Source organism: Lutra lutra, chromosome 8 (assembly GCF_902655055.1).
Source record: "Lutra lutra chromosome 8, mLutLut1.2, whole genome shotgun sequence".
NCBI classification, from domain to species: Eukaryota; Metazoa; Chordata; class Mammalia; order Carnivora; family Mustelidae; genus Lutra; species Lutra lutra.
This window is the reverse complement of record NC_062285.1, coordinates 136485311-136505249: the sequence shown is the minus strand read 5'-3', so window position 1 is coordinate 136505249 and position 19939 is coordinate 136485311. Positions and strand designations below refer to the sequence as shown.

General features: G+C 45.0%; 1 protein-coding gene across 1 annotated transcript; it reads right to left on the bottom strand.

Annotated features, from left to right (window-relative positions):
- Window positions 1–1600: 1600 nt before the first annotated feature.
- On the bottom strand, window positions 1601–19669 carry ADSL (adenylosuccinate lyase). Its single transcript, XM_047742315.1, has 13 exons — window positions 19435–19669; window positions 15072–15275; window positions 13342–13386; window positions 12004–12083; window positions 8454–8625; window positions 8197–8243; window positions 7416–7506; window positions 6918–6987; window positions 6629–6776; window positions 5015–5105; window positions 3906–3995; window positions 3201–3377; window positions 1601–1733 (listed from the first exon to the last, which is right to left on the bottom strand). Exons 1-13 carry the CDS (start codon window positions 19603–19605, stop codon window positions 1647–1649), a joined length of 1473 nt encoding a protein of 490 aa, XP_047598271.1. The 5' UTR covers window positions 19606–19669; the 3' UTR covers window positions 1601–1646.
- Window positions 19670–19939: the final 270 nt, after the last annotated feature.

Sequence of the window (19939 nt, the reverse complement as noted above, 5' to 3'; positions counted from 1 at the left end):
AGTAGCCAAACTATGGAAAGGGCCTAGATGTCCATCAACAGATGAATGGATAAGGATGTGGTATATATAAATATACAATGGAGTATTATGCAGCCATAAAAAACACACACACACACACAAAATCTTGCCATTTACAACAACATGGATGGAATTAGAGGGTATTATGCTAAGTGAAATAAGTCAATCAGAGAAAGACAATTATCATATGATTTCACTGATATAAGGAATTTGAGAAACAAGACAGAGGATCACAGGGGAAAGGAGAGAAAAATGAAACAAGACGAAACCAGAGAGGGAGACAAACCCGAAGAGACTCTTAATCTCAGGAAACAAACTGAGAGTTGCTGGAGGGGAGGGAGGTGGGAGGGATGGGGTGGCTGGGTGATGTACACTGGGGAGGGTACGTGCAGTGGTGAGTGCTGTGAATTGTGTAAGACTGATGAATCATAGACCTGTACCCCCGAAACAAATAATACATTGTATGTTAAAAACAAAATAAACAAACAAAAAAACTAGAACATAATGCCGTAGGTATAGAACAGTAAGACTACAGTGAAGTTTAAGCCAAATTTATTTACATTTATCTTAATTTTTTCTTCTTAATTTTGGCAACATCATTTCAATCTATTTCAGGTTAGATAAATTTTAGTTATCTTACCAAATACATGTATTGGTTAACTGTCCTAATTTTGTATTATCTGCAAATCTGATAAATAGACTTTCTTCATTTTCATCTATGCTGAAACCATTATGTGAAATTGGACAGGGCTGAGGATGGAGCTTTGCGGACTAATACCAGTGCTCCCCTTCTAGGTGCAGGGCAGTTCCTAATGATCTTTGGCTACAGCTGGTTCAATCACCTATTGATCTGTATAACCAGGATTAAAGACTGTCGAAAGCCCTGATGAAATCAATAAACCCAATTAGCATTTCTCTGATATATAAGTTTTACCAAAAGATGAAGTCGGCCTGGGTACAACGTCAGGTGAGTAAACCTGAAAATTCACTGTACCTCTGACTTTCATTACATATTCTGGCAAAACGTAACCGGATACCAAAGGTATCCAACCATACTGAATCAGGGTCCAGGTTACTTTGCTGGACGCAGATCAAATTTACCTTCAGAAGAGAGGACCAGGAGTTTGCTTACTCGCTCATGATCAAGTGAGCATGTGAAACAGACTAGGCTAGCTGGACAATATGCCTGAAAGAACAGAGCGAACTATGAACTACAAGCTGTGCTGCTGTAGAAAACAAGAGTCCAATTCAACATAATTTTTTTTTTTAAGAGAGAGGGAAAGCAGGGAGAGGAGGGGAGGGGCTGAGGGAGAAGGAGAATCTTAAGCAGGCTCCACACCCAGCGTTGAGCCTCACATGGGGCTCGATCTCACAACCCTGAGATCACGACCTGAGCCGAAATCAACAAGAGTCAGATGCATAACCAGCTGAACCACCCAGGCGCCCCAACATGATTTATTTCTGCTTTGTAAACCTTGAGAATTTGAAGGCACCATGCAAAGAAAAAAGCGCCGTATCAATTTAAGGTGACAGGTAAAAGGTAAAATAAGGCATCAGAATAACATTTTCCAAGACTCGGCAATAAAAGTTAATGAAGCCAACGACTTCTTGTTTAATTTTTTCCAACGCTACAGACATAATTCTGCTTTCACCTTCATTACACTTTCATATGGTTTCAGCAGGGGATACACCTCCTCTTCTAAGAATCTCTGCACCTGCCAAAAAGGAAAGCAAATGTAAGACAAAAGAAAACGTCAAGATGTAAATTTGATAACGCTTTTTTCAATGTCCATTTATATCACTGAAAAATAATTTGATAAAGCTCTTACTCCACCAGTGAACTTCCATTTTTCTCAACCACCTATCAGGAATCTGGCCCTAGACTGAGGCAGCTCAACCCACCCTGCCCCCATGTGCTTCCCCACAAAGCAGCCCAGCCTGTTCTTTCCATTGGTCTCCCCATTGCCCACCCAGTTCCCCAAGCTAAAATCATCACTGCTTCTTTCCTCCTCATTCAACCAGCTGCCAAGTGACTAACTTCCTAACCGGCCCTGCAATCTCTCCCCTTATCTGTATCTACCATCACCTTGGCTCAACGCCCTCATCATGTACTGCGTGGCCGCCTCTGGCAGCTTCCTTGCTGGTCTCCTGCCTCCAGTCTCTCTTCCAACTTGAAAGCCTGTAACTATTTCTGGGCACTTGGTGCTCCAGCAACACTCAAATGATTGTAGTTTCTCTCCCATGCTGAACTATGTCATATGCCAGTTCCTACTTGTCCCTAAGATTCAACTCAGATGTCAAGTCTTCCAGGAAGCCTTTCCGGACCTCTCCTATTTTAGAGCTGTTCTATTCCTCCTTTGTGATCCCAAAGAATGTGCTTCCCACAAATCCTGTAGGCACTCCTTGGTGTTATGACCTCTTTATAAGACTTCCCCACCAAGTTTTGTCCCCTGGAACGAAGCATAGTATCCGAATGCATAATGAGCAGCTAGTCTGCACTCGTACATCTTTTTGAATTAGCTCTTGTAGTCTCTAAAAGACCAAGAGGGAAAATGACATTTACTGAATACTTACTATGCACTAAGCACTGTGCTAGGTCTTTTAATCCATGTAACCACCAGCCTGTGAGATATGTATTCTTATCCTGTTGGCCAATGAAAGCCAGAAGTCAGGAACGAACCTGACAGATCTGCCTGAGGGTAAAACCCAATCTTTGTCCATTATACCACATGCTCCAAACCAAAATTCAGAGAAATCACAGGGAGAAATACTTAAGATAGCTCAAAACAACCAAATCATCACGTTAGCCTGCTCTGAATGCTTTCTGACTAGCCTCATTCTCATCATACCTCTTATAAAAGTAGAAACATTGAAGACAGTATTCTAGGTTCTGCAGCCCAGCAGTGTAAAAAGAGGGCATTTTGGGGGCATGTGGATGGCTTGGTTAAGCATCCAACTCTTGATTTGAGTTCAGATCATGATCTCAGGGTCATGACATCACGCCCTGTGTTGGGCTTCATGCTGGGTGTGGAGTCTAAGACTCTCCCTCTTCCTCTGCCCCTCCCCCAGCGCCCTAGCCCCCACTTGCACAGGCTCTTTCAAAAAAAATTAAAAAATAAAAATTTTTAAAAAGAGGGCATTTGGGGAGGCTTACAGCACTATGGAAGTGTCCTGGTGCTTACCTGTTGGGATGCACGACCTGTAAACGAAGAAGGATCCAGTAGATGGTCCAACTGGGAGTGAATGGGACTGAAGTAGGCATCGGCCTGGATTCGCTCTATGAGGTCATTGTCACCCCCTTCCTGCTTGACCACAGCAGCTGCCTGCTGGGAAAGCACTCTGATTTTCTCATGGCAATCCTAGGAAGACAGTGAGGTACTGTTGGCTTATTTACTAAGAGGGCATCTGAACATCTTAAGAAGTCATCCAACATCACATCCATGCTGTCTGTGGCTGGTACACAAAGCCCTTCTAGGCTGAGGTGGTTCCCCTCACAGTCTGACTCCAAGATCTTGACCCTCTGACCTTATCCTAGGCTGAACCTGAAGTAAATGCCCAACTTGCACTCCCTCCTCTAAAGCCTCATGAACCGTGTGCTCTTCTGTCCTGCCCACTCCCCACCATTTCCTGTTTGGAAATTCAGACCTAATTTCTTCGCTAGGAATGGACCTTTTCTACAGGTGACTAAGTGATTCACTTTTAACAACCCAAGTTCACCACAATCACTCTCTAGAGACAAGCCTGTTCTATGGCAGAATACGGTTACTGCTCTGTACCACTGCCATGACTGACGGTGAAGACAGAAATGTTTTCATTCTCCTTAAGGGAGGAGAACAGGACTAAAGGTGCCCTTTCCACTCATCCAGGACCATGAGGGATCAACGAACCTGGCGGTTACCCCCAGCTTTCACCATGGCCATGATGATGTTCTCTGTGGCCATGAAAGGCAGCTCTTGCCGAATGCGTCGTTCAATTACCTAGAAGAACGAATGCAGGCCTAAGATGGCTCAAGGTTACGAAGTCACACACACGCAATAAGAGATCCAAGTGACCAGCAAAACGCACACAAGGACACAAACTATCGTTTTTGTAAAGACAGAGAGTAGAATGGATCGTTTTCATTAACAGTATATTTTTCAGTTTTCTTTCTAATCCAAGGTATTATTATTATTTATTTACATATAGTGTATTATTTGTTCCAGGGGTACAGGTCTGTGATTCATCAGTCTTACACAGCTCACAGCGCTCACTGCACATACCCTCCCCAATGTCCATCGCCCAGCCACCCCATCCTTCCCATCCCTGCTACCCTCCTCAAAGTATTGTTCTGATTTAAAAAACGAATACTGGGACGCCTGGGTGGCTCAGTTGGTTAAGCAGCTGCCTTCGGCTCAGGTCATGATCCCAGCATCCTGGGATCAAGTCCCATATCGGGTTCCTTGCTCGGCAGGGAACCTGCTTCTCCCTCTGTCTCTGCCTGCCTCTCTGCCTCTTTGTGATCTCTCTCTCTGACAAATAAATAAATAAAATCTTTTAAAAAAATAATAAAATAAAAATAATAAAAAATAAAAAACGAATACTGATTTAAATAAATTTTTAAAAATTGCTTCATTGGAAAGATCTCTGAAACTAGAACTTTGTTGAAATTTCTATGCCCGACCTGAAGAGCCAAGTATGTAATGGAAATGAACCCATCTGCCTCAGGTACTTAAAAACGGGCAAAGGAAATTGTCTGCTCTGCCAGTCACGCCACAGCTGATGATTCATGCTCATGAAGAGTATAAGCCAAACGAGTTCCTTTTCTCTCTTCTATAATGTGTCTGTGGATCCCAAGGTTAGTTCTCTAGAGCTTACGTCATAACCTTCAGAATGTGCTCAGGTTGGACAGGGATGCAGCTCCCCAAACATATTCACTCCAGAGCAGGAAGAGATTACACTCCCCCTCCCACGTTAACACCCACCCCCAACATTTTGCTGTTCAATGGAGGCTTCTTACTTTAGGGTACACCACCAATCCTTCAGAAATGTTCTGCAGCGTATTCAGTATCGTATCTGCAGTGAGAAATGCCTCAGCCAAACAGATACGTCTGGAAAACAAACAGCCCATTCAGTTATTTCTTTAAACAAATACCAATTTGAGTGACGTGTAGGGTGTGTCCCAAGAAGCTGCCTCACTGACTTGTCACGCCACATGTACTACTTGGACAACTTCCTTTAATCTCATTACTTCAGCTACCCCCATATCCTGATGACCCCGCAATCTATCACCCCTTGTCCAGGCCACCTGCTTCCATGCCAGACCAGACACCCCACTGGAGAGCTCCGCCTGGTGGATCTGTAGGCACCTCAAACACCAAACTACAATCAGCCACTTTTCCACTGCTTCCTGCTCACATGTCACACCCACTCTTCTGCTCCCTGTGGCTCCTGCTCAGTAAATGGCACTAGCACCACATCATGATTTTAATTCTCACTCCTCCACCACCAAGGCCGGCCAATCTGCCCCCGATTTTAGACCCATACCCTTCCTCTCTGATCGCAAAGCCACTGTGCCAGTGTGCACATGGATTTTTTTAAAGTAGCCTCCTAATGTGTTCTGACCAGATCCATGTCCCCTTACATCCGATTCTCCAAACTGTTACAGGGTGCTTTAGTGGGCACATCTGATTAGGTCACACCCTGGTGAGAAGTATGCAACGGCTGACTTCTGAATGAGTTCACACGTTTTATTTCCATCAATGTCTTATTCCCTGGATTACACAAAGATCCCAGAGAGTTAGCTTTAACTATGTATTTTTTTTTCAGATCCTACTACAATGCAAGCAAACCAGAGTAATGTGAAACTACTTTAAAAAAGTACAGTATGGGGCACCTGACTGCCTCAGTTGTTTAAGCGTCTGCCTTTGGCTCAGGTCATGATCCCAGAGTCCTGGGATCGAGCCCGGAGTCAGACCCTTGCTCAGCAGGGAGCCTGCTTCTCCCTCTGCCCCTCCATCTGCTTGTGCTCTCTTGCTTTCTCTCAATACATAAATAAATAAAATCTCAAAAAAAAAAAAAAAAATCTAGGGGCACCTGGGTGGCTCAGTGGGTTAAAGCCTCTGCTTTTGGCTCAGGTCATGATCTCAGGGTCTGGGGAACAAGCCCCGCTTCGGGCTCTCTGCTCAGCGGGGAGCCTGCTTCCCACACTCTCTACCTGCCTCTCTGAATACATGTGATCTCTCTCTGTCAAATAAATAAATAAAATCTTAAAAAAAAAGTCTGTTATTTCTTGAGTCTTAGAGCATCACCTCCTCTGTGAAGCCTTCCCTGACTCCTCTACCCCCTCTCCCCTACCCTCCTCTACTCCCCCATCTTAGCTCCCACAGAGATTATCTCATATACACACACTGATCCTGACACGCATCACACTGTTCTATATTCTTGCCTCCCTGCTAGACCCTTCCAGGATCTGTGGGGACAAGGAGACCCCTCCAGGCTCTATGGCGACAAGAAGACCCCTCCAGGCTCTGTGGTGACAAGGAGAAAATGCACAGATGCTCAAAACATCCTTCAGGCTCCTCTGCTGGTTCTCCCCCCAACTTGCTGTACACGGCATCCCCCTTCTACTGACCGATTGGCACTATCATCCAGTGTGCGCTCAAACCACTGCACAGATGCCGTCTGCAGCGGGTCCACGATAAGGGTCATCAGGTGGCGGGCGAGGCTGCAGCACCGCTCTGAGCGCATAGGGTTCCGCTTGTATGGCATTGCACTTGAGCCTGCCACATACAAGGTGAAGCAAATGCAGAGACTTCAGAGGACAGTGAGTGCCCGAGCACACTGCTGGGTGAGCTATTAACACATGCCCACCAGCCTCCCAGCATCTCTGCAGCGCTCCCACATCTTCCCAGAACACTCACCAATCTGCTGTTTTTCGAAGGGTTCCTCCATCTCCTTGAGGTTTGCCAGGAGTCTTATGTCGGTACAAATCTGGGGGGAAAGGGCCACAGGCATCGTCCCACACTGCTGGTGCGCAGGACTCTGGGAGCAGGGGCTAGACTGATGAAGGAGGTGAGCACATCCTCTCCAAGAGCTCCTGGAGAATATCTCGCTCAGACTCCTTCTGGCTCCTGAAGAGCAGGAATGACAAGGAGGGGAGCATGGAAACACGGTGTGGAACATTGCTGAAGAACAGCAAGGACAGACAAGGCAAGATGAGCTTTAATGAGAACGCTGGAGCTAGTCCTGTCTTTTAACACACTTATTTTAAGAGCTGTCACCTGCAGACCCCAGATAGTGAAAATGAAGTTTGACATCTCTTGAGAGATAAGTCTAGATAGAAGTCTGTGGCAAATTCCATCTCTCTGCAGTGTGCAAAGCTCTCAGCCCCTCTCCCACAAACTGCCACTACCACTCACCTTGTGCACAGATGCCCCCAAGCTAGCCAGCACGGACAGCACCTCAATATCCAGTTTCCGTGTGTAGGTCTGCCCTGTGATGATGAAAGCCCTAGAAATAAATGGAAAAGAATCATAAGTGAAATATTTCAGGGGCACCTGGCTGGCTCAGTTGGCGGAGCATGCAACTCTTGATCTCAGGGTTGTTTTTCGAGCTCCACATTGGGTGTGGAGGTTACTTACAAATAAAATCTGGGAAAAAAAAAGTTTTTTCAAAATGTGACCGTGTCAAACAAATGAGCAAAAACAGACCTTAAGCAAAAGCTTGGTCTCACTGGTATACTAAGTCCTACTGAGCCCCCATGACCTCATTGATAAAATGCTTCTGAAACAAACTGTTCTTCCACCCTTTTTCCTAACACCCAGGCCCAAGAAGGAAGTGTGGGCCTGGGGTACCCGTGTCTTGTCATAACCTGATGGAAATGCATGGAACAAGCAGACATGGTGAAGCCTGGTGGCCCTCAGTGGAAATGGTCAGATTTAGATGAACCCACGGGAGGACCTCGATGTGGGTGAGACTATTCTAAAAATCTCAGAAGTAAACACTTTCCTTTTTCCTTATAGACTGTAAAAAAGTAGAATCTAGACTATAAGAAAATAAAAACCCAGGCCAGAGATAAAAGGAAATGGGCAGAAGAACGAAGGAAGAAAAAGTTAGGGTCAAATCAAGAGGTACACTGAACACAGGGCTTTCATCACTTAACAGGGAATAGGGAAGCCAACACTTTTCCCATTTACCTACCTTTTAAATCCTGCCTTTTCTGTCACCATCTTGTCAAGCTGCTCTACCTTGGAAGAAAAAGACCTCCCTGTAGAAATCCAGGTGTGACCAGTATGAGAACATCTCAACATCCTGCCCAGGTTTCAACCCTTGGTACTGCTTCTGGTCCAAAGACTCCACTCATCCCAAGATCAATCCTCCTCTCATCCTGGAGGTCAGCTTTGTTTCTGGTGTTCTCACCACTGAGTTTCCGTGTCCCCCAATTGCTCTCAGAATACCTTCTGGTCATCTCCCTCGAAGAGCTGCAGGAAGCTGGCCTGAGTGCCAGTGGTGCCCTTCACGCCCCGAAAGCGCAGGTCATCTCGGACCCGCTTCAAGTTCTGGAGATCCATGCAAAGGTCCTGAATCCAAAGACAGCAACGTTTCCCAACTGTGGTCAGCTGAGCAGGCCTGAAAATGACCCAAGAAGGACACACAGAAGTCTCAAACCAAGGACTTACTTCATAAAAGCTTCATTCCTTTTTTGAACAATTATTGCTATCCCTGGAAAGGGTAAGAATTAAAGTAAGAGATAGAGAAAATGGTGTAGACAAAACCAGAGCTAAGAGGTTTGAGTAAATAAGGTTAAGGAAATTCAATGTCATTTATAAATATTCAATGATTATATAACTAAAGGTCTTCTAACATAGTTCTTTATCATTAAGAGGCAATGGAAGGGCAGGCACAATATCTGTTTTGTTTGTTCCCAGACTTTGGCAAGTCAAATACACTCATGTAACAAACACTTGCCAAATATCCAATGTGTTCTTGGTTTTGAAAATACAGCAAACGACACAGAGAAGGTTCCTGTCCAATGGAGCTCACACTGTGGTATAAACAAGCAAACAAAGTAACTACTGATTTTTGGTCAGAAATGTGAAAACATAAAATAATGAGGACATTGGAGAATGCTACTCTAAACTGTCAACAAAGGAAGACCTCTGTGAGACAAGGTCTGAAGAGGAGCTAGCCAAGCTGTGGAGAACAGCCCCGAAACAGATATAACCAACGGACTCTAATGTAACACACGAGGGCTTTGCTCCCTGTCCTAAGTCTAAATCAATCTACTGCAGGTCTGTTTCTGAATGTAAAATATAAGTATGAATATACTACAGTAAGGTTGGAGTTCTAATAGATGGTCTAGCTCATCCCAGATGGATTTTCGCTTCCATCAGGCTAATGACATGAACAGCTGGCACCATGAAGGCATACCATGAGCCACAGTATGTCCCCCATTAATCTCACGGGGTTTTCTAACTAACTCTCGCTAGCAGATTACTGCTACAAGGAAAGATATAAACGGATGGCTTTGCTTGGATCTGTTCATGGCAGCATTGCACATAACAGCCACAAAGTAGAAACAACTCAAATGTCTATCAATGGAAGAATGGAAAACAAAATCTGGTATAGCCACCACTTCAGCGACAAAGAGAGATGAAGCACTCTACGTGCTACGATATGGACGAGCCCTGAAAACATTAAGCGAACAAAGCCAGTCATAATAAGAGGAATACTGCGTGACTCTATTTAAATAAAACATCCAGAAGTAGCAGATCCATAGACAGAAAAATAGATCGTGACTGCCAGGGGATAGCTAAGGGGGGTAATAGGAGCGACTGGTAAGTGGGTATGGGTTTTTTTGAGAGGTGATGGAAATATTCTGGAATTATGTACTGTTGACTATGTAATTCTGTAAATGTACTAAAAAACATGCATTACGGGCGCCTGGGCGACTCCATCAGTTGGGCATCCGACTCTTGATTTCGGCTCAGGTCGTGATCTCAGGTAATGGGATTAAGCCCTGCATCAGGCTCTGTGCTCAGCAGGGAGTCTGTTTGAGAGTGTCTCTCCCACTCCCTCTGCACCTCCCCTGGCTCATGCTCTTTCTCTAAAATCAATAAATCTTAAAAAAAAAAAAAAACACCTATCATTAGTTGCAGACTTAAAAAGGGTGAATTTTATCTCAATAAAGCTGCTTCCTGGGGCACCTGGGTGGCTCAGTGGGTTAAAGCCTCTGCCGTTGGCTCGGGTCCTGATCCCAGGGTCCTGGGATTGAGCCTCACATCAGGCTCTCTGCTCAGCAGGGAGCCTGCTTCCTCCTCTCTCTCTGCCTGCCTCTCTGCCTACTTGTGATCTCTGTCAAATAAATAAATAAAATCTTAAAAAAAATAAAAATAAAAAAAAATAAAGCTGATTCCCTTTCCCCCCCTTTTTAAAAATTTATTTATTTGAGGGGAAGAGAAGAGAGAGCAGGGAGCCCAATGCAGGGCTGGCTCCCAGGACCCTGACATCATGACCTAAGCCAAAACCAAGTCAGCTGCTTAACTGACTGAGCCACCCAGGCACACCACTCCTTTTTTCTTTTTTTTTAAAGATTTTTTATGTATTTATTTGACAGAGATCACAAGCTGGCAGAGAGGCAGGCAGAGAGAAAAGGGGGAAGCAGGCACTGAGCAGAGAGCCCGATGCGGGGCTCGATCCCAGGACCCTGAGATCATGACCTCAGCTGAAGGCAGAGGCTTAACCCACTGGGCCACTCAGGCACACGCCCCCCCCCCCCCCCTTTTTAAGTAGGCTTCATGTACAACATGGGGCTTGAATTCACAACCCTGAGATTGAGTCCCGTGCTCGACTGACTGAGCTGGCCAGGTGCCCCAGAGCTGCTGCATTTTAAGAGCAGGAACTGACCTATGCTGAGGTAATACCGATGCATCAGCACTTTTCTGAGCGCCTAATGCTGCTAACTGGGGCAGTAGGTGCCCTCATCACGCACCGCACCGGGATGCACGCATTCTCGGACACTCTCCACTACTCACAGGAGCGGAAGAGGAGCTGCAAGTCAGGTAAAGCTCAGGAGCCGATGGAAGGCCACATTCATCATGGCCACCCCACATACTGCACACAGACTCCTCATGACAATTCCCTCAGCTTTCTGCTACCGAGAAATGCAGACCTGAACTTCGAGAAGATTAAACTCTACAGCCTCTCCTACGTTATAAGAGATAATATCCTTGTTGCCACTCGACACCCCACTAAAATGTAAGGCAAACGCTAACACGCCACTACTAGAATGTCATCATTAGAAGTTCACTACTAGCATTCCAAAAATGACATTCTCTGCTTTTGAAAAGGATTTTAGTTGATAATCATAAAAATATGTGCACACTTTAAAAAAACAAAATATAGGGGAAAAAATGTAATTATCCTATTATGCCACAAACGAGATAAATCAGGATTTATATCTTGGTGTATTTTCTTCCAATCCTTATACAATTTATATGCTGTCTTTATTCTACAACATTAACCTAAGCATATTTCCATGATATTAGACTTCCAAGCATCATTTTAATGGCTGCATATTATTCTAGCCTATGAATATACTACATACTATACCTTATTTAATTATTCTCTTATTCTGGACATTTAGATTATTTCCAATGCTTACTACCAAAACCAGCATGTTGTTTAACAGAGATCTTTGTACATAAGGCTTTTTGCATAATTTAGATTACTTCCTTGGGCTAGAGTCTTAAAAATGGAATTACTAAATCAAGGAGCATGAATATTTTCTACGGCTCTTGATCCAGATTTCCCAATGTTCCGCCAATGAACTCTTAAGAATCTAGCTTTTACGGTAGGGACAAGGTTCATTCCTCATAAGCATCCCAAGTTATCTGCTAAACTATTCTTCACCTCCAGGCTTCCACAGAGAAGGGAACCTGACGAAAGAAATGAAAGCCAAATGCACACAAACTAGCCCAAGTCCCAAGAAGTAATCATATCACTTACTGGAAATGTGTGAAACCTAAGGTGGGAAGATCAGCTCGTTCCTTAGCAAAGTCAGCAAGCCGAGAGATCACTCTAGCAAGCTGTAAGAAAGACCATGTAGAGAAGAATGAGTTCACCATGAGCTCGTTATATAATCAGGAGTTAAACTTTTAGACAATATAAATTTATATTATATAAATATAAATATAAATTAGATCTCCAGCCTGTGGAAGGCAGAGGCATATCTTTTCATCTTTGTATCCCAAAGCGCCTTCATGAGTTCAAAGCAACCAATATTTGAAAATTGAGTTGACTACCTAGAGTCATGAACTTTTTCTGCACAATTTAAAGATCACTTATGTGCTCATGCAGAAAAAACAGGATAAAATCACAAATCTGACCCACATATTCCAACAACAAGCAGGTAGTTAACTTCCTTCATTTAAAAGGCTATGTTTGGGGCGCCTGGGTTGCTCAGTGGGTTAAGCCTCTGCCTTCGGCTCAGGTCATGATCTCAGGGTCCTGGGGTGGAGCCCCACATCAGGCTCTCTGCTGAACGGGGAGTCTGCTTCCCTCTCTCTCTCTGCCTGCCTCTCTGCCTACTTGTGATCTCTGTCTGTCAAATAAATAAATAAAATCTTTAAAAAAAATAAAATAAAAGGCTATGTTTTATTTTCATTTTTTAAATTTTTTTTTTTTAAGATTTTTTAAATTCATTTATTTGACAGACAGAGATCACAAGTAGGCAGAGATGCAGGCAGAGTGAGAGAGGAGGAAGCAGGCTCCCCTTGGAGCAGAGAGCCCTATGTGGGGCTCGATCCCAGGACCCTGGGACCATGACCTGAGCTGAAGGCAGAGGTTTTAACCCACTGAGCCACCCAGGTGCCCCATATTTTCATTTTTTTTTAAAGATTTTATTTATCTGACAGAGAGAGACACCGTGAAAGAGGGAACATAATCAGGGGGAGCAACAGAGAGAGACAGAGAAGCAGGCTCGAGCTGAGCAGGGAGCCCACAGGGGGATTGATCCCAGGACTCTAGGATCATGACCTGAGTTGAGGCAGACGCTTAACCCACTGAGCCACCCCGGTACTCCTAAAAGGCTATGCTTTAATTAATTAATTAATTAATGTATGTATGTATGTATGTATTTATTTATAAAGGCTATGTTTTAAAAAGCATTTGCTTAAAGCATTTTAACCCAAAGAGACAATTAGTTCTACAGATACGACACAGGATCGTTCGCCTGAGTAAAAGACAACGTATTTATAGTCACATTGTGTTGATTTATTTGAAAGCGGTGCCATGTCCTATCTTGGGGAAACCAGGGCTGACAGGAAACTGCCGCCAACTCCTTACCTTTGGCAAAAGCAGGTCAAATGCGTTTCTAAGAATAATCAGGTCCTGCGAAGGAAAATGCAGTGGTCTCACATTAAACAGCTTGGCCCAAACAATATTCCATAACCCCTTTTAGCCCTCACATCTGGGCTTCTCAGCTAGCCACTCATCTCACTATTAGCTACCCTCGGTGCAAGCCAGAAGATCCTAACAGAAGTTGTTCTTTTCAGGTTACTGTTTTAAAAGCACATCAACCTGGAGAGCAGTACTTCTGCGATCTCCAAGGAACAAATCCCTTATCCCCTCAAAGGCCAGTGCACACGGTAATTAAAATGACTGGAAAACAGTCACAGGGCAAACTTCCATCCTGAATATTGTGAAGATGTCCGGGTCACCGAGCTCCCAAAGAGAAATGCCTGAGTCTCGGAGAAGCTTCCAGGGGGAACATTCCATTAGTTTCCCCTCCTTTGTCCACATCTACCATTGCTAACAACAACAACAACAAAAAGACACGAACCAGAATATCAAGGTTTAGGAAATTTGAAGCTGTCCTTGAGGGAAATAGGAGATGCATTTCAGGCCAACTCACATGAGACAGTAATTGCTGAGCCCAACTACACACTGGGTACATGTAAAAAATAAAAAAAATAAAAAGTATATTCCAAGGGAAGGGATTGTTGTTCTTCTATTACTTGAGTCACCAATTACACACAGATGCCTTTAATTATGTACCACTTGAGATTACAAGTATTTGGGGCAACTTAAAAATCAGTGGCCTCTTTCTGACTTGGAAAGGTATCTGGAATGGAACTTCTGGTCCCCCCCGGCACAGTGTGATGCAGAGCACAGCTTTGGAGCCATTCTCCCTGGGCTTGTATCCTTTCTAGCGGTGTGATATTAGGCAAGTTCTTCAACCTAAGTGTCCTCATCCGTAGAGACAGGAATCATAAAGCCAGATTCAAAAGACTACACATTCTGATTCCATTTATAGGACATTACCAGAAAAGGCAAAACTACAGAGAAAGAAAGCAGGTCAACAGTTGTTTGGTCTGGAGAGAAGGAGTGGGGACTGACTGCCAACAGGCGTAAGAACTCCTTAGAGTGATGGATGTGCCACAAAACCGGACTGTAGCGAAGGCTGAACTGTAACAATTTACTAAAACTCACTGAACTGCACATTTGAGATAGGGAAATTTATGGTATGTAAACTACACCTCAAGAAGCCATCGAAAAATGGAGATAAAAGCACCTCTCTTATGATTGTAAAGAATAAATGAAGTAAGACATATAAAGTGGTCAGAACACTGCCAAGGGCCTAGTACTCTTAAGAAAATGTGGTATTACTTTTTCATGTTTGACGATAAACTACTCTGCCAATTAAGTGTTTTGTGAAAGAATCCTAACGCAAACCTTTTTTCCCCCGCCCCAAGAAGTTACAACAGAGAGTTATAAAGGACTTCGGAAAGAAACCCCCTCTGGACAATTGCCTTGCCACTAAAACACTAAGACCTTGACTTGGGTCCAGCCAACCAATGCATAAACTGTATCTGCCAGTCTTCCATTATGGAAGTCATTAGAGGCTTATAGTTTAGACTGGAAGGATAACAAAAGCAGAAAATTCCTGAGTTTATGATACCCCTAAAGCTAATGATCTATGGAATCACTTCCTAAAATTAGACAAAAATCACATAAAATTCATAAATCCATTATGAAGACTGAATCCTAAGTGGAAACAAAACAAAGGCTCTTACCGTATTATCTCCAACGTAGCAGGAGGTGGCGCCAAGATGAATTATGGCTGCAGCTTTTGGGCAGCAGTGGCCAAACGTGTGCACGTGAGCCATCACATCATGTCGCAACTGCTTCTCCTCCTCAGCTGCCATCTTGAAGTCAATGTTGTCCAGGTTTGACCTCATCTCCTGGATCTGTTCATCTGTGATAGGCAAACCCAATGTCTGCAGAACAGGCAAAACAAAATAAATAACCTCAAATGTCACAATGACTTGAAGTGACACCAAGAAAAAAAAATGGTTCATCTTAGCATTTACGCCGCACCTCCCAATTCTTTTTTTTTTTTTTAAGATTTTATTTATTTATTTGACAGACAGAGATTACAAGTGGGCAGAGAGGCAAGCAGAGAGAGAGGGAGGAAGGAGGCTCCCTGCTGAGCAGAGAGCCCGATGCGGGGCTCGACCCCAGGACTCCGAGATCATGACCCGAGCCGAAGGCAGAGGCTTTAACCCACTGAGCCACCCAGGCGCCCCCCACCTCCCAATTCTTAAATTCAAATTTGGGGTGGGGATCTGGGTGGCTCAGTTGGTTGAGCCATGTGGGCTCTTGATTTCAGCTCAGGTCATGACCTCAAGGTCTTGGCAGGGAGCCCTGCCACAGACTCCCTGGTCAGCGGGGGTGTCAGCTGGTCTCCTTCTCCATTTAGCCCCTACCCCACCCTCCCTCGCACATACTCTCTCTAAAATAAATCAATAAATCTTTAGAAAAAAATAAAAATAAAATTTGGGGCAACGAAAAGTACATGGGGAGGAGGGCATGTTTTTTTTTTTTAAAGATTTTATTTATTTACTTGACAGAGACCACAAGCAGGCAGAGAGGCAGGCAGAGAGAGAGAGGAGGAAGCAGGCTCCCCGAGAAGCAAAGAGCCCGATGTGGGGCTCGATCCCAGGACCCTGGGATCATGACCTGAGCCGAAGGCAGAGGCTTTAACCCACTGAGCCACCCAGGCGCCCTGCATGTTTTCTTTTTTTAATATTTTATTTATTTATGGGGCACCTGGGTGGCTCAGTCAGTTAAGATATTGCCTTCAGCTTAGGTCAGGATACCAGAGTCCTAGGATCAAGAACCGCATCCGGCTCCCTGCTTAGCAGGGGAGTCTGCTTCTCTCCCTCCCTCTGCTCATGCTCATGCACGGCGCTCTCTCTCTCGCTCACTCTCCCTCTTTCAAATACATAAAAACTTAAAAAAAAAAAAAAAAAGATTGTATTTATTTATGGGGGGGAGAACATGCATGCACACGGGGAGGGTCAGAAGAAGAAAGAATCCCAAGCGTAGGGGCACCTGGGTGGCCCAGTGGGTTAAAGACTGTCTACAGCTCAGGTCATGATCCCAGGGTCCTGGGATTGAGCCCTGCATCGGGCTCTCTGCTCAGCGGGGAGCCTGCTTCCCCATCTTTCTCTCTGCCGCCTCTCTGCCTACTTGTGATCTGCCAAATAAATAAATAAAATCTTAAAAAAAAAAAAAAAAAAAAAAAAACGTTAAAAAAAAAAAAAAAAAAAAGAATCCCAAGCAGACTGCCTGGAGTGGGAAGCACCACGCAGGGCTTGATCCCACTACCCTGAGATCACCACCAAGCCAAAACCAAGAGTTGGATGCTTGACCAACTGAGCCACCCAGACTCCCTGGAGGGCATGATTTTTTTTTTTTCTTTTTAAAAAAATTTTTTATTTTTGAGAGAGAGAGCTTGCGCCCTCCAGCAAGTGGGGGTGAGGGGCATAGGGAGAAGCAGACTCCCCAACCAGCCAGGACCCTGGGATCCTGACCCGAGCAGAAGGCAGACACTTAACTGAGTCACCCAGGCACCCGAGGGCATGATTTTCTTAAATAATGTAAATTACATTCTAAGTAAATGCCAAAATATGCAACAATATATTCTGATCTTTGTTCTCTCTGCCTTTATATCTCTGCCTGGCTCACATGTTTTGGTCTTTGGGCTCAAATGTCATCTCCTCAAAGAGGTCTTTCCCAAGTCCAAAATGAAACATCCTTCTTGTATGTCATTCAACTATCCCTTTAACCTAAATTTATCTACAGCACTTAATACCACATGACACTTTTATAAACGCATTAGCCTGTCCTCCCCCTAGAATATATATTCCATAAGAGGAGAGTTTGTTGTCTTTATTGCTTACCCCTTAGTGCTTGGTCTGTAAGTGCCCAAAGTGAGGGATCCAGGCCAAAACTTTACATTTGACCCAGATGGGTTTACTTAGAGAAATGAGAATTAAGAATGTTGCAAGTGGTTTTGCCAACAAATTACATACAGCAAACTCAGTAAAACTGAAAACCACTACAGGAAGTTATTGAGAAAATAAACACATAAACATCTTACATTCATTCATCACTGGAAAAACCAGACTGGCAAAAAACAGCTTGCAGCCCAGAGGCAGCTCAGAATCCTGGATTCAAGTGCTAAATACACAGACTGGTGAAATTCATTCAAACCTGTCTTGAAACTCCCAAGCCTTGACCCTGGGGAGGTTTGTGCATCGAAGGCCTATCTTGTTTAAAACAGTAGCTACATGCCAGATATGGCTATTTACATTTAAGCTGATTGAAATTAAAAAGTAAAAATTCAGTTCCTCAGTCACACTAGCCAAATTTCCATAGCTCAGGTAGCCATAGGGGCCAAGCTTTATGACAACAGATGGTATCTCAGGTCTCCTCCCAAAGCAAAGCAGCAGGGGGCAGTGTGGCGGAACTGCTTCCTGCCCCCAAGCAAGGCATCTTGTTGAAATTCATCCCCGACCCCTGCTTTTCTGCATTCCTCCCAATCTCTTATTCAATTTTCTTCTTAGCTACTAAAATTACTGCGCAGTTTATGCTAATATCGACACCCTAACATATTCCAAACTCAGATTATAGCAATCATGTATGCATTTCAGGCAATGCGCTGACTAGGCAGAGGAAATGCGTAATCTGAATCTGAAATCTGAATGCATATTCAGATGACTCTACATTTCAATTCCAGCTAGGAGACATTTCCTAGTTATGGTGATCCTGGCGTTTTTGAATGCCACTACCCTCATCTATATAATGGAGTATCATATGAAACAGAAAAGAGTACATGCCAATACATGATAAATCACAACACCCTATTAATGTCCTTTTCTACCCATTACTGTCATCTGAGCCGAAAGTTGATGAAGTCTTTCTGTGTCTCCATTCTGTCATCTGTCAAACATCTGTAAAACAGTACTTAGCATACAGGACCGTTCTGAGGGTTAATGAGCCATTAGTACGCAAGGTCTTAAGACAGTGCCTGGCACAGAGTAGACATGATAAATGTGTCTATTATTATGTCACTTAATTTTCTTGAGCACAATGAAGGGGAAGTGGAAAATCTAGTGAGTTTTCTGCTTGGGGAGTTCCGCTATACCTCGGCCCCAGGCACGTGCTCAGATTGTTTCCAAGTTTACTGATGCCCTTTGAGAGGACACTGCCATCTTGCCTGTTGTGGCATTTTCCTCCGAAACTTTATAGCTCTCTGGATCACCTTCAGCTCTCTTCAAATCCTCTGGGAAGGCCCCTCTGGAGCTATTTCTGAAAGCGCTGAGCTAAACAGCTTTGTATGCAGCTCTTAAAAAAAGATACCAGAAATCCCATCTAATAAATCCCCTACCCCGATTCTCCCTCCTTAGAAAGGCAAAACGCAGCCGAGTGGACGGGAAATAGCGGCCTAGGAAATACGAATTTTGTAGTGACACTCCTGTCCCTAACTCCATCGAGGCACCGTGGAAGACAAAGTGGCTGAGTGCTCAGGCTCTGCACCGAACCCAAGTTAACAGCCCGGTTCCGCTATTAATGGTTAGGAGCCAATAACGCGCGTGCCTATCACTGAGGCTTGATTTCGCCCATATCATGTGGGTTTTCCACATACAATGTGGAAAAAGCACCATCTAGTTTGCGAAATCTTTACGTGTTAAACGGGGAAAGATGTGTAAAGATATTAGGACAGCACAAAAGCACGTAAGGAGCGCTCAGTGTCCGTGGTCAGCCGAGTATTCCTGCAGGAATGGCCAAGATAAATGCTTAAAACCACAGCGTGCACTTCTCGCCGCCGCCTCCGCGTCTCTAACCCTCCGTGAGTCTAAACTAGGAAGGCAACAGGTGTCGCTCCCGGGCCTCCTGCCCTGACCTTCCTCGGGCCACAGCGCCTCAGGAAAGGGATACTCGGCCGAAAATAGCGGGGCAGCTGCCCCCAGGGGCCAGGTCCGGGGCCAGGCCCAGGCCCATGTCCAAGCCCAAGCCCGGCGCCAAGCCGCGCACGTGCCGAGCGGGCCCGCCTCTCCCAGCCCGGCCCCTATCCCCGTGGCCCGTTACCTGCTCGGCCTCCGCCAGCCACAGCCAGAGCTGCCGCCAGGTCCGGAATTTGTACCTGTCACTAAACACGAAGCACATCTCCGGGCTGGCATAGCGGGAGGCAAGCGGCGAGCGGTAGCTGTCGTACCCGCAGGGCGCCTGCTGCCCGCCGCGGTCGCCGCTCTCCGCCATCCGGACCCGGAGTACCTACTAGGTGAGGGAGGGCCAGCGAGGGCTGGAGCGGAAGTCCGGGGGCGGGACTTCCCCCATTCGGGGCGGGACCTTCTCCACTTGGTCCCGCCCCGGGGTTCTGGGAGACGCCGGCGCGTAAAGTTGTCGGGCTTGGGCTTCCCGCGGGTGAGGTTTGGCGGGTTTCTCCTCGTGGACAAGGAGCGTGATTAGCGTTTCATTGGTTACTTAGCCACTCTGTGCCTCAGTGTCCCCATTTGAAAAAAGGTACACTAATACCTGCCTTTAAGACTACCGTGAAGTGTCAGGGTATCAGACCGATGTCTGGGACACTTAG